This window comes from Tamandua tetradactyla, chromosome 5 (genome assembly GCF_023851605.1).
Source record: "Tamandua tetradactyla isolate mTamTet1 chromosome 5, mTamTet1.pri, whole genome shotgun sequence".
NCBI classification, from domain to species: domain Eukaryota; kingdom Metazoa; phylum Chordata; class Mammalia; order Pilosa; family Myrmecophagidae; genus Tamandua; species Tamandua tetradactyla.
Genome location: NC_135331.1, coordinates 187,546,435 through 187,559,272, shown reverse-complemented (window position 1 = coordinate 187,559,272; position 12,838 = coordinate 187,546,435). Strand labels below are relative to the sequence as shown.

Below are 12,838 nucleotides of genomic sequence, written 5' to 3'. Positions count from 1 at the left end.
ACAAAAATCATGGTTTTATGACACTATAACAGTTACCTGGGAATTGCATCCAGGCTGTGAAACTCCACAAGTGATCCATCATCATGTGCTCTTCAACAGAAAAGCACTAAATGAATACATAAACAATTGTGTCTATGAAGTCATTAGGAGCCAGTCAATAAATGCTTGAGTAGTAAGAAGCACAAAAGAATCAGAAATAACAGCCCCCACCATCCATGCACACTCACTCCTACCTTTATTCTCACAGGTTAACAATTAGAAGTATTTTGGTGGAAAAGTTAAGTTTCTGTTTTCTCTGAATCAAAAGATAAGATCACTGTTAGTGCTCAGACCCTGAGGATGAGCCATGGCTTTAGCTAGTTTGAGGTTTAAAAGATGGGAGAGCATCCCCTGGGTATTTCATACCACTTTCCCCTTTGAAGGAGTTCTTAACCAAATGTTTACCTTGTCATCATGTATGACTTGGGCAATATGTTCTGAGTATTATGGGGATATGTGCTCCCCACTGTGGGTTATTCACAAAATTTCCTGTAGTTGTTGTGCAGAGCAAGTTACTGTGAAGGTTCTCCAAGGTTCTGGTTGACTTGTGTTTGGAATAAGTCTTCTGTTGTTATTTGCTCTCTGACAGAGGGACTGGAAATTGTCTGGACTTTGGAACTGATTTTGTGATGTTTGGATAGTCCTCTCAAAGTGAGTGGTGTGTTAGCCTGTGGTTTACTTATGTAAAACAAATCAAAAGATGAATTTAAAATACATTTCTTAAAAGTATGAGTGTTTTTGAAAGTCCCTAAAACACCAAGTTTGTGGTACAACAGACTCACACTGGCCAAAAAATCTGACAAGGTACTTGAATTAACTATCTTCTGCAATCTGAGTTCAGCAACACAATGGAGGTTATAGGGCTGTTTCTCCCCTGCCCTTCCCTACCACCCATTACAAAGGTATGGTTTAAAAATCACATTTTGAAAATTAAATAGGCAGTGAGACCACTTGCCAGTTACTCCATGTTACCAATGTCTAAAATAAAGTTTTTAAATAGCAGCAACACAAATCTAGCTCAATTCTGTAGATAGCTCTGGACTTTTTCCTTTGTAATAGGTGGCTGGGGGATTAAATCAACTGCCAAATGTGTAAGGCAGTATAGCTTGTATAGTCTGTGTATTTGATACTACCACAGCAAATAAATCAGGTATTTGGAAAGCACTTTGTTCTAATAAATCATTCATAATGTCACATGGCAACGGAACAAGACAGTAGAGGTCCTGGAATGGAAGAATTAAAGATTTCAAATTACAATCCTCAGTCATACAATTGCTAGCCTTACAATTCCTTCTTGGGAAGCTTGAACAAATTTAGATTCCATGGCACTCAAGATTTGGAATATGTGAAGCAATAAAATATCAATCTAGAACACTGATTATTTTTAAGATCCCTCAGAAATTGAGAGGTCCATTGCACTTTTAATTTTTGAAGCTCCTGGTATTTTGTTTTAAATGAAGCAATCTTACAACAGAGCTGCAATAATTGTGGTACATTTTAGATATTTATACTTTAAAACATAACATTTTAAACACAAAAATAGAATGCAATATAATTGCACTCTTTACAAGATGACAGGACTTATAAACGTTAATTCATACTATAGGACAGGTGGCTATTATTTTCATAAAAGGATACATCATTTTCCTTAAATCTTAACTATCTCTGTGACCTTATACAACTTCAGTTGACAAATAACAATATAAATTTGATGCCTTTTTGAATAGAGGTCTAGGTCAAAAGGCCCTGCCGCTCACCCCAAGTCATACATTCCCGGCTCCACAACCTATTAGAGAAAAGACCCTACATTCTTTTAATCCTTAATCTCCTCTTAAACCACAGGATCTAAAATAAAGTAAAATCTAATTAAAGGATTTATATAGTTGATGTACTGTTGAGTTCCTCCACCTAAGCAACACAGAGCATCACCTTTACCCAGATGTGTGACACAGGCTGAAATGTATGAAGAGGATGAATTAATCTCATGGTAGCTCTGTGAACATAAGAACCAATGCTCCAAGCACAGCCCCACCCAACATGCTGGAGTGCCTGGGGCTCCCCACAAAGCCAGGCACCTCTGTTCTCTTTCCTCTTTCCAAACAAGTGGAACACTTTCCTGAGGCCAAACCCATTCAGTTTGCCTTCAGGGGATATTTAATTTAATAATACAGCCAAAAGCATCTTGTACCACAGAACTGGCCACAGAAATTCTGACAATGTGTATTCCAGGAAGTGCCCGGTTCCAGGACCTCAGCTGTGGCACCTACTCTGGTTCTGCTCTCCCAGCTGTCCCCAACCCTTGTCCTGATGACTAGGGAATGTATCTGGTTTCTAAGTTGCTACCTTTGAACATCAGCAACCAGAGTGACAAGAGAGACCTGCTAGTACTAATGTAGCAGTAGAATTCCTTATTAGGGATGTTTCCTCAGAGCAGTACAAGATTAGAGACAGATGGAGATCAAAGTTAAAAACGTGCTTTTATTGAAAGATGCCCATTCTAGTTCAGGAAGAAGTTCAACTGCCTAATATACTTCTCCATCTAGATCCCAAGCCTCCAACTGAAATGTGAAAATCACTAAGGAGGTATAAACTTTTTCAGCTGTGCACATTGGGATAGACAGTTATCAGCTGTATACACCAGAAAAAAAGCCATCCTCCTTGCACCAGGCTTTTATTTCTATTCATTCATTCATTCTAAGCACTGGGCAAGACTCCTAAGAACAGCCAAATCAAAATTGGTTTAGAATCTTAGCTATTCCAGCTTCAGGACATGCATGTCATGTTTATTGATAGTTTCCTTTGATGACCCAATTTTTATTGCCAGCCAAGGCTACAATGAGAACCAGCTCTATAGGATCCTATATAGGAAAGGCAGACCATATCAGAATAGTTACAGTTGCTTATTCTACACACTAGTGAAAGTTGGCCCCTTTATATGCATTCTTGAAAGAGCAAAGGATTAGGAATTTAGGTCTACCAGTGAATGGAACTGAGATGGCCTTTTAAGGCCTGAACACAACTAAAACAATGAAAAGTGAGGGAGGAAAGGGAAAACACAGGAAGGAATAGGGTGGAAAGGAAAAAAATAAAAAGGGCAGGAAAATGGGGAAAAAACAATAGAAGAGAGAATAAAGGAGAGAAAAGGGGGCAGAGGCAGAAGAGCTGTAAAGCTCAAGATAGGCACTTAATAGCTGCTACAATGAATTAAGAGGAAAAATGTCACTGTGGAGAGCAAAGATAGGATTGCCAAATAGGTAAGAGGTTGAGGGCAACCAATTTCTCACCAACTCCACTACTTCCACCTAATCCAAGTTGCCATCGTCTCCACCGTGGGCTACTATAAAAACTTCCCGACGCCTTTCTATCCCTTGCCCTTCTATATTTTTTTCTCTCCTCAGAATCTAAAATGATCCTTACAAAATGTACATATGTCACTTCCCTGCTTGGAATATTCCTTCCCCAGGCCAATTAAAATTCAGAGTCCTTATTATGGTTTCAGAGTCCACACATCATATGGTCTAGTTTACTTCAACATGCTGTGGTAGTGTTGACTTTGTGTTATGTCTCCCTCTGTGTTCTTTGAAGAAATCAAGCTTATTTCCTCATCAGGGCCTTTGTACTCACTGTTGGAACTCTCTCCAACCAGATTTTTTCCAGTCCTGCTCTGATTACCCCAAAGTAACCTCCTCACCCCCACAACCCTACACCTCCACAAACACTCCCCAATGCAGAAAAGTTTCTCCCTAGTTTTTATATTTCCTTCATATTTATTGCTATTTGAAATTATCTTACTTTTTCACTTTCTTTACATGTAGTGTCCTTTCCCTACAGTAAAAGACAAGTGCCATTATAGTGAGCCCTATCATTCCTAAAACTGTCTAGTTCATAGGTGGAACTGTCTGTTGAATGAATAAATAAATGAAGATCATAAAAGCTTCCATATAAAATAAACGGTTGAAGAAACATGAACAAAGACGATGCAGTGAAAAGGCTCATTTCTTCACATGATTTAAAGTTATATTGTAGAAACGGAATTGATTTATGTTGGTCTAGAGAACAGAAATAATGCCAGTTAACGAAAGTAATAGGGACATAGGTTCCAGCCTGTGCCAGTCTGAAAGGATTGCATTTCCTAGAAAAGCCATGCTTTAATCCTGATCCATCTTGTGGAGGCAGCCTTTCTTTTAATCCCTATGCAGCACTGTAGGTTGAAAACTTAGTTAGATTCCTCCACCCAATCGGATGTGGCATACTCAATTGTGGGTACTAACCTTTGATTAGAGGGAGATGTGACTCCACCCATTTCCAGGTGGGTCCTGATTAGTTTACTGGAATCCTTTAAAAGAGGAAATATTTTTGAGAAAAAGCTTGACAGCCACTAGACCCACAAAGCCCTGGTAACCAGAGACCTTTGGAGATGAAAAAAGAATACACCTCCAGGGAGCTTCATGAAACAAGAAGCCTGGAGATGGAGAGAAAGCTAGCAGAGGTCACCATGTTTGCCATGTGTCTTTCCAGTTGAGAAAGAAACCCTAAACCTCACTGGCCTTTCTTGAGTGAAGGTAACCTCTTGTTGGTGCCTTAATTTGAACAGTTTTATACACTTGTTTTAATTGGGACATTTTCATGGCCTTAGAACTGTAAACTTGCAACTTAATAAATTCCACCTTTTTAAAAGCCATTCTATTTCTGGTATATCACATTCCAGCAGCTTGCAAACTAGAACACAGCCTAATAAAGATTTTTCTGAAAATTAGACAGCTTTTACTTCATTGTAGGTCCTCAGTATTGAGATATTCATAGAGCAAATAGACAAAGGTATTGAATAAAAAAAATGGAAGGAAATTTTTTGCTTATTTTATACCTGGAGTTTATTTTGCTATTTAAATCCCAAAGTAGGAAGTGTTTGTAATGATTTCCTTTATTGAGACTCCTCTATAGCCTTTTATTTCACACCATCGATCACTGTCTTAAGGTCAAGAGTTCTGTCATAGTAGATATGTATTGTTTGCTATCTGAGCTCTCACCTCAATGCCTCAATGCTGATATATACGATAACTTTAGTTGCCAGGAACATGCACCCCATCAAATTTAATCATCCAGGAAGCAAAAGCCTCAAGCCATGTCTATGCCTGTCTCTTATTACTTGTCCTCTATTCAAATAATACGCTGTCCCTCTGACAAGTCTGACATTGTCCAGCTACTAGAAATACCCCATCTGATGGAAATCTACATAAAACCCATATCAAATTTCATCATCTTTCTAAACCCACAGCAGTTCAATTGAACCAACAGCTCTGATGTTGTTAAAAATAAGAACATGTTCCCTATTCAGGCATCAGCTACTAAAAAAAACAAAATCTACTTCCTATCCATTTTCACTAGTCTTTTCTACATTAATTGAAAACAGCAATGCTAGCTATGTGACTATTACTTTGGGTCAATTTTTAAATTTCTATTAAAATTCCATTAATCCATGATTTTCTCTTTTCCCACCTCTGTCTTTGCATATGCCATTCTTCCTGTAGAGGAATTCTTCCCACATCCCCTCCTTCTTTTCTATGCTCAGCCTTTATGATCAAGGAAAAAGCCTTAGGTACTCCTTGGAGATTCCCTCAGCCACACCAATTCAGACATCCTCTACTTCTTAGAACTCCCACAGAAATTAAAGGTTAGATCACTAATCAGGCAGTTTAGTAGCTATTTTCTGAAGATGGTTTCCCAAAATGCCTCTACTCCCAAGAAATGGTGCTCCTCACATGAAGGGGCAGAGCTTATTCTCTCCCCTCTTGAACCCGACAAGTCTTACAGCCATAACCAGCAGACTGTTCTGAGAATGGATATTCTAAGACTTCTGACCCCAGAATTAAAGAGTACTCAATCTCCTACTTCCTTAATTTTAGAGCCCTAAGCCCTGATAAAAGAAATTTAGCGTACTAGATTGCCAGTCTTCTGGGAGAAAGCATCGCCTTGATGTCATCTTGACTTTGGACTTCTCATAGCCTCAAAACTGTGGCAAATACTCGTTTATTAAACCAAACAAAATTAAATTTTAAATTTTAAAAATTAAAAAGAAAAAGAAAATGATCCAAGCTAGCTTACTGGAGAAAGAGGCCATGAGAACAGGTTCTGGAGAATGAGACACTACAAGGAGAGAGGCCACATGAAGGAGCCCTGAGGTACCAGGTACATGAGCAAAGTTATCTTGGACATTTCAATCCAGCTATCTGACTGCAATGATATGAGAAACTTCAAGTAAAATTAGCAGAACTGCCCAGCTGAGTCCTATCCAACTCATAAAATCATAAGAAATAATAATACTGTTGTTGTTTTAAGTCATTAAAACATTAGGGTGGTTTGTTCTGCAGCCATAAATAGCCAAAACAGACAGCTATGTTAGAAGCATAGATTTTAATAGCTGGAATGGACTGCAAATATTAGTAAACCATCTTATGTCATCATTTATTCACTGTGTTATTTGCTCACACTACAAACATTTTTTTTTTTTTTTTTTTTTTTTTTTTTTTTTTTTTTTTTTTTTTTTACATACATGGGCAGGCACCGGGAATCGAACTGGGGTCCTCTGGCATTCCAAGTAAGCATTCTTGCCCGCTGAGCCACCGTGCCCTGCCCTCACACTACAAACTTCTAAGGGCAAGGAATGTGTTTTAATGATTTTTTTTAAATGTCCCTCACTCACTAGAAGAGTACCCTAAAAATAGTAGGTACTGAAATAATATTTATTATCTCGTCGACAGATTAAATACTTCAGAGGCCCATCTAATTTCTTTTGACTCTTGGAAGCTTTGGAATAAAGCTTTTTTTTTTTCCTTTTTCTTTTTTACTGTTATAAAACTATTTCCTTATATATGAAAAATCTTTGAGGACCACATCATTAAGATTTCACATTGTGAAATATTGTTTTAAGATCATTATATCTTGTACCTTTTTTAATATTTGAAGTATTGTTACAGTCATTCAACTATAATAATATGAGGCTTCACGTAGAATGCAAAGAAGAAATGTGACTTAACTGCATCTAGAAAAAAGTAACATTTGAAATTTCAAATGACTAAGAATAACAGTTTATTTTAATAATCAAGGGCATAGAATCTATATTACTGGCAGCATCCCAAAACACTTTAGAAGACTTATATGAGTAACAATGAAATGATTGCATTTCCAGAAAGGACACTTAGAGAGTTTATTGCTGATCCTTTCTGCACTTCTTCAGTGATTCAATCTTCTAGCTAGACAAGTTAACTTTTGTTTCAAGAGGCTTGTCCCCAAAATATTTCAAATAGCCTTATACCTTCAGGGTCTTATTCCTAAAAACTTCAAGAATATATATATTTTTATATTAGATTATGTATCTAATGTATTTTATTACATATAATATATATTAATATATTAAATACACAATCTATTATATATATTCCTGAAGTTTCTCCTTATATATGAAGTACTAATATTAACATATTTATATATTATATTTAATATATAATATAATCAACATATTAATATAAATATATTAAATATATTTTATATAGATACAAAAAGTAGAATAACTTTATTTCTAATACTTAGCCTTTTACCCAACAATTTATAAGAATTTTAACAAACAGTATTTCCATTGTTACACACAGACTCGCTCTCTACCCTTCTTTCTGCCTACTTGGGCTTCCCTGTAGGTAGCATCTGGTTAGATTTTTCAAAGGGAGGTACCAACAATTTGGTGCCACAAATCTGGTTGTGATGCTGTCTCCTACTATGTGGCCCTTCTTACATGACATGCTTCTCAGGGGACTCAGGTAACACTGTTTCTATCCTTTGGCCCAGTAGGCTTAAGAATGGGAAATGTCTTCCTGCTAATATTTGTCTTTAGGTGCTTCAATATCCCTTGTTTCTGGCCCACATATCGGTAATAAGTTTGCCATTAAAATCTTAGTTGGAATGAAACTGTTTTCCACCAGAACCATTGCTGATGCAAACAGCCTTCTTTATATCAGTTTGTCAAATCTCAATTTTGTTAAAATCAAGTCACTACAGTGGACAGGAGGTCTTTCTGCATAGAACATTAACATTGAGAAAAATTATTTCTCTGTGTTAACTAGAATGCCTTCAGGTCTAAATGACTGACGGCCCTAAGAATCTTTCACCAATTCAATGATCTCCATACTAGCCAAATATCTTTAAATTTAATATTGTGCACCTACATCACATGTTATGTGGAGAACGAAGTATATTGGGTCGTTTATTTCCTACTATAGAATTGCTTTAAGTATACTGGTCATTGAGGTAATTTAAAGGATTATCTTTAGCAAGAGACGCAGGTGATATTAGAAACCAAGAGAATAAAATGATAAACAACTTCAAAACATAATTTAAGATGTTAAAAGTTAAAACCATAATCATGAAATAGAAATTAAAACTTTAATTTAAAATCTGAGTTTTCTCTTATAGTCTGAAAAAGCAGTAAAATCTGAAGAACAGTAACAAAAAAGTGTTCTAATTCAGTATTCACCCAAAAAGCTGGAAAAACCTTCACCTAATATGTGACGGTTTTAAATGTTATGGCTTAATGTATTTTTGTTAAGTCCGTAGGCTAAAACAACCTTTCTATCAGAGATGCCTACCCAATATCTGTTTCTCCTTCCTTAACAACAGAACTTAGCCAGAAAAAAATCACATCCTTCAGACTCCACTGCAGCAAGTGGTGGTCATATGACAAGTTCAAGTCAATAAGATATAAAGCTTCTTCTCTTCTGATAAAGGTACCAATGTTTCCCTGTTTCTTCTTTTTTTTCCAATAGGGAACACAAAGGTGATATCTGGAGACATAGCAGCTATCTTTAAGCCACAAGGGTATGCATGAAAATGAAGGAAGGCATTCATTCCAAGAAAAGAAAGAAAGAGGCTGGGGTCCTGGTTAAATAGCTAAGCCATGGCAGCAATCATAAATTGCCAATTTCCCCCTTTATCTAAACTTCTGTATTTGGGATCTCCATTACTCACATTTACCAACCCACACTGATATATATCCTCTATATCACTGTTCAAATCAAAATTATAATTAATCAATGTCTACTTTTAATTGAGTAAAAATAAATGTCAAAATCAAACACTAAACAAAAGACTTTACATATATAATTTTTTTTCCTTTGTGCATTCTCCAGATCTAGTACCTCCTCTGTATTTCAGAACTTTGAAATAAAGTTCTCTGGGTAATTACCTCACACTTGACACATGGCAACACCTTTCAAATTAGTCTGTCTCTGTTATCCCTTAACCCACTCATAATTCTTAGAATAATCTTCAAAAAACCAAATTCTTTATTTACAACCCTACTCAAAGAACCTCACTGACTACCTCTTGACCACTGTAGTGAAACACTCAATACCTGGTGTTTCAAGTCCCCCACTATTTGGAGGTCTTCCTGACATTCTCTTCAATCTCATCATACATACCCCTGGCACCCTAATCTTGAGTTAGTTGTATGGTTCATTCCTTCTTCCTTGTGGGGACTGTACCACTGCTAATGTGTTTTCTGCCAGTTTTCAACCATCCATTATCTTTTTCCACAAAGTCTGAATATAGTGCCCAAAACAAAACAAAATAAAATAAAAGAGCATCAGGAAGACTTTTTGATACAAATCCTTTACATCTCTGCGATTACTATGACTTTGATGTACTACAGTAAGTACTACTTACTACAGTTAAGTACAAGAAATGGTAAATTTCTTGAGTATAAGGAAATTGCATTTCTTTTTCACTCCACTTCTTGAGTGCTCAGCACATGGAAACTGCTAAATAAATGAATATGCACAACCATTTTATTTTAATGTAGGATTTACTTTTACAAATTCAGAAACTATTCATAAGATGGAATTCATAAAAAAGCATTACTTGGTCTCAAGGATTCCTATGCAAGTATGGTTCATAATATAGAGTAAGGTAATAAAACAAACTACAAAGCAAAATTTTATAAAAGGCTTCTTCTAACTCAAACTTAGAATACAAATCAACTCTATATGATATATCTGTAGATATATGCTATATCTCTGTTAGAGTCCAGTATCTTTCCCTGCACAGTAAACATACTGAAAATTAAAGCACATTTAATTCCAACTTTATTCCCACATTTGAATTATTTTTAGTAACTGCTTTTTACAACTGCAAAGTCTTTAATGTCACTGAGGATAAAAATGAATGTTTTTCCTCTTCATTTAAATCTTGGCAGCCTTAACTCTCAAGGCTCAGAGATAAAATTTGATTTAAAAGTCCAGTAAGAACAAATTGCTTAATCAGGAATCTGGACTTCACGATTAAGGAATTTTATTTACCTATAAAATATGGGAGAAGAAAACTCACAAAACATAAAAGTGTTCATTTTCATTTAATGCTTTGTGGTCAGATTTCGGGAGAACAGAAACAGATGTGTTTTCCTTGCTTTATTAGTTATTGATATCTATAAAACAGCAGCTTTACATCATAAACACAGTTTTACCCACAGATAACATTATTTTTCTTTACACTATGATATCCTAGCTGTAGTTTAATCCCAATTCATGTAAACTTCTGAAAATAGTTAATTAGATCATAATTCTGTTTCAATTTCTCTAGCCCCCAAGTCTGAAATATTTAAAGTTTGTATTAGGCCAGGTGATTTGAATTCTATATAACACTACCAATAATCTGTGGTTCTACCTGAAAATTAAGAAATAATAAAGTAAGAAAGATCAGTTATTTCACATTACCCATTACCTGCCACTCTTGAGACTCACGAGTACTGTTGTCTACATGAAAACAGCCTGCCATTTATAGCCTCATGATTTTGAGCATCAGGTTACTTCTCTCTGAATCTTAGTCTCCTTATTTGCAAATTAAGAACAATAAGATTTATTTTATAGGCTTCTAGTGAGGACTAAATACCTCATGTAAAGCCTTTACCAACAGTGTAGATGCTCAACAAATATTATCCTCCTTTTCCCTAAATGATTTAAACTCCTGAAAGCCTTTGTATTATTCCCCTACCATACTGACTGCACCCTCATGAGTTGTTCACACTTTTATTATATAAAGCTTCTACCTCCTTCAAAATGGCACTTCTCAGAGTTGCAATCAGCCTCACTAGAAGCTCATGGCTTAGAGGCTTGATTTGGGTGTTTCTGTACACATCTAATGAATTAACCTTCTGTAATAAAACTATTTGCACCATTTATCTTATATCCTCAGTAACCTGCAGGCTTTTTCCCTTTGATGGACCAAATCTCTATTTCATAACCTCAGCTCTCCACTTCTTCCTTCACCATTCTCGTTTCTTGCTGATTCCTACCTCATGGTTTCCAATGTCATTGCCCTTGGAATGTAGCCTCAATTCCCACTTCTGCAGCATTTCCTCTCCCTCATTTTGTTTAACAGAGACTAATCCTGCCTGGTGCTAATCTCCTCCACTTAAGTACAGTTAGTATTGTAGTATAATTTTTTTTCCTAATTTAACTACAAAACTAATTAAGGAACAAGAATATGCCCTCTACTTTTCATTAAAATCAAGTGAATACCAAAACCATTCCTGCCAATCCTGAAGAATACCCAGAGCATTATATAAGATTCTACAAAGATTCCATGCAGTGGGGGTAACTTTCCAGAAATCTATAACCTCCAGGTGGGAACCTGGATCAGATAAGTCCTGAAATGCAGAGGGGCCAGACTTTCCAGAACATCAATTAGTTCCATCCTCCTATCCCATATATTAACAGCCCCTTCCTATATGAAAAAGTTGAAATGGCCATAGCCCAAATACCCCTAAAGCATGAGAGAAAGATCAAAGGTGATGGTGGTATCATACAGAGAAGGTTAGGTTTAACAAATGAGTATGAGTGCTGAATCAGTATTTCAATATTTCTTTTAGTCTCCAGTACATTAGAGTATACAGATATAAAACCTAAAATTGTCAAACTGTAACCCATACCAAACTCTAAAATCTGTTCTACAACTATTGTTGCAATGTACTTTGAAATTTATTGCTTTTTTATATATGTTATTTTTGCACAAAAAAGAAAAGCAAGTGAATAAGGTTAGTTTATCTCTGACATCATTATGAAGACTTGATTTCTTACCAGCTAGGGGAAGAAATTCCCCTCCTTAACCAAGCAGCAATATTCATATGCCATAATAAATGCTTGAAACCTTTGAGGAATAAGGCAAGATATAAATAAGTTTATGCAGTAATCAATCAAGGACTGTAGCACCATTTCTTCCAGAAGTTGTATTTCATATTATTTTAGAATATCCATTTGCAACTACTGTGATTTAAAGCATAAATATTCTTAGAAGGCAGCCACAGTAAATCCATCATCGAAACTGTAAAATTACACTTAAAGCAGTAAATTGTCATCATGTAATTCACCTAAATGGTTAGTTCCCCTCCTTTCAACTTGTTTTATACCATTTCTCCTCTATACTTTACCTGACTCTACTCCTCCACTCTCTTTACAAAGTTTAAAGCAGTAAAAATTTATAATGCCAATTCAGAGTGGGCAGCAGTGGCTCAGTGGCAGAGTTCTCATTTGTCAGGCAGGAGACCCAGGCTCATTTCCCAGTACCTGCCCATGTAAAAAAAAAATTCATAATGCCAATCCAAAAGTCTGACCATAGCAGTAAGACCTCTTATTCAGGATGTTATTACCTTGTTACAATTGTTTTCACAATCGATTTCTTTCTTATAAAGAATACACTCTTTGTGAAATAATAATACATTCTAAATCTGTTTTCTTTTTATTTCCTGTGACCACAGAAA

At 35.9% G+C, this 12,838-nt stretch overlaps 2 protein-coding genes across 4 annotated transcripts in view; one reads left to right on the top strand and one right to left on the bottom strand.

Annotated features, from left to right (window-relative positions):
- Positions 1–9,156, top strand: part of LOC143685172 (uncharacterized) — a 189,050-nt gene extending 179,894 nt beyond the window's left edge. Inside the window, exon 7 of one of the 2 annotated variants that reach the window (XR_013176437.1) lies at positions 8,853–9,089. Coding sequence is in view for 1 of the 2 variants with exons in the window: in XM_077162830.1 (XP_077018945.1) it covers positions 8,853–8,867 (15 nt within the window). In the remaining variant the exon portion in view is untranslated. Of the gene's footprint in view, positions 1–8,852 lie in introns of both variants that reach the window. The other variant, XM_077162830.1, reaches the window with a different exon arrangement.
- Positions 1–12,838, bottom strand: part of CENPW (centromere protein W) — a 35,728-nt gene that overhangs the window by 1,893 nt on the left and 20,997 nt on the right. The window contains exon 4 of one of the 2 annotated variants that reach the window (XR_013176446.1): positions 37–106. The exons of the other annotated variant lie outside the window; for it this stretch is intronic. The gene's annotated coding sequence lies outside the window, so the exon portion shown is untranslated. The remainder of the gene's footprint in view (positions 1–36; positions 107–12,838) is intronic. 2 annotated transcript variants of the gene reach the window in all.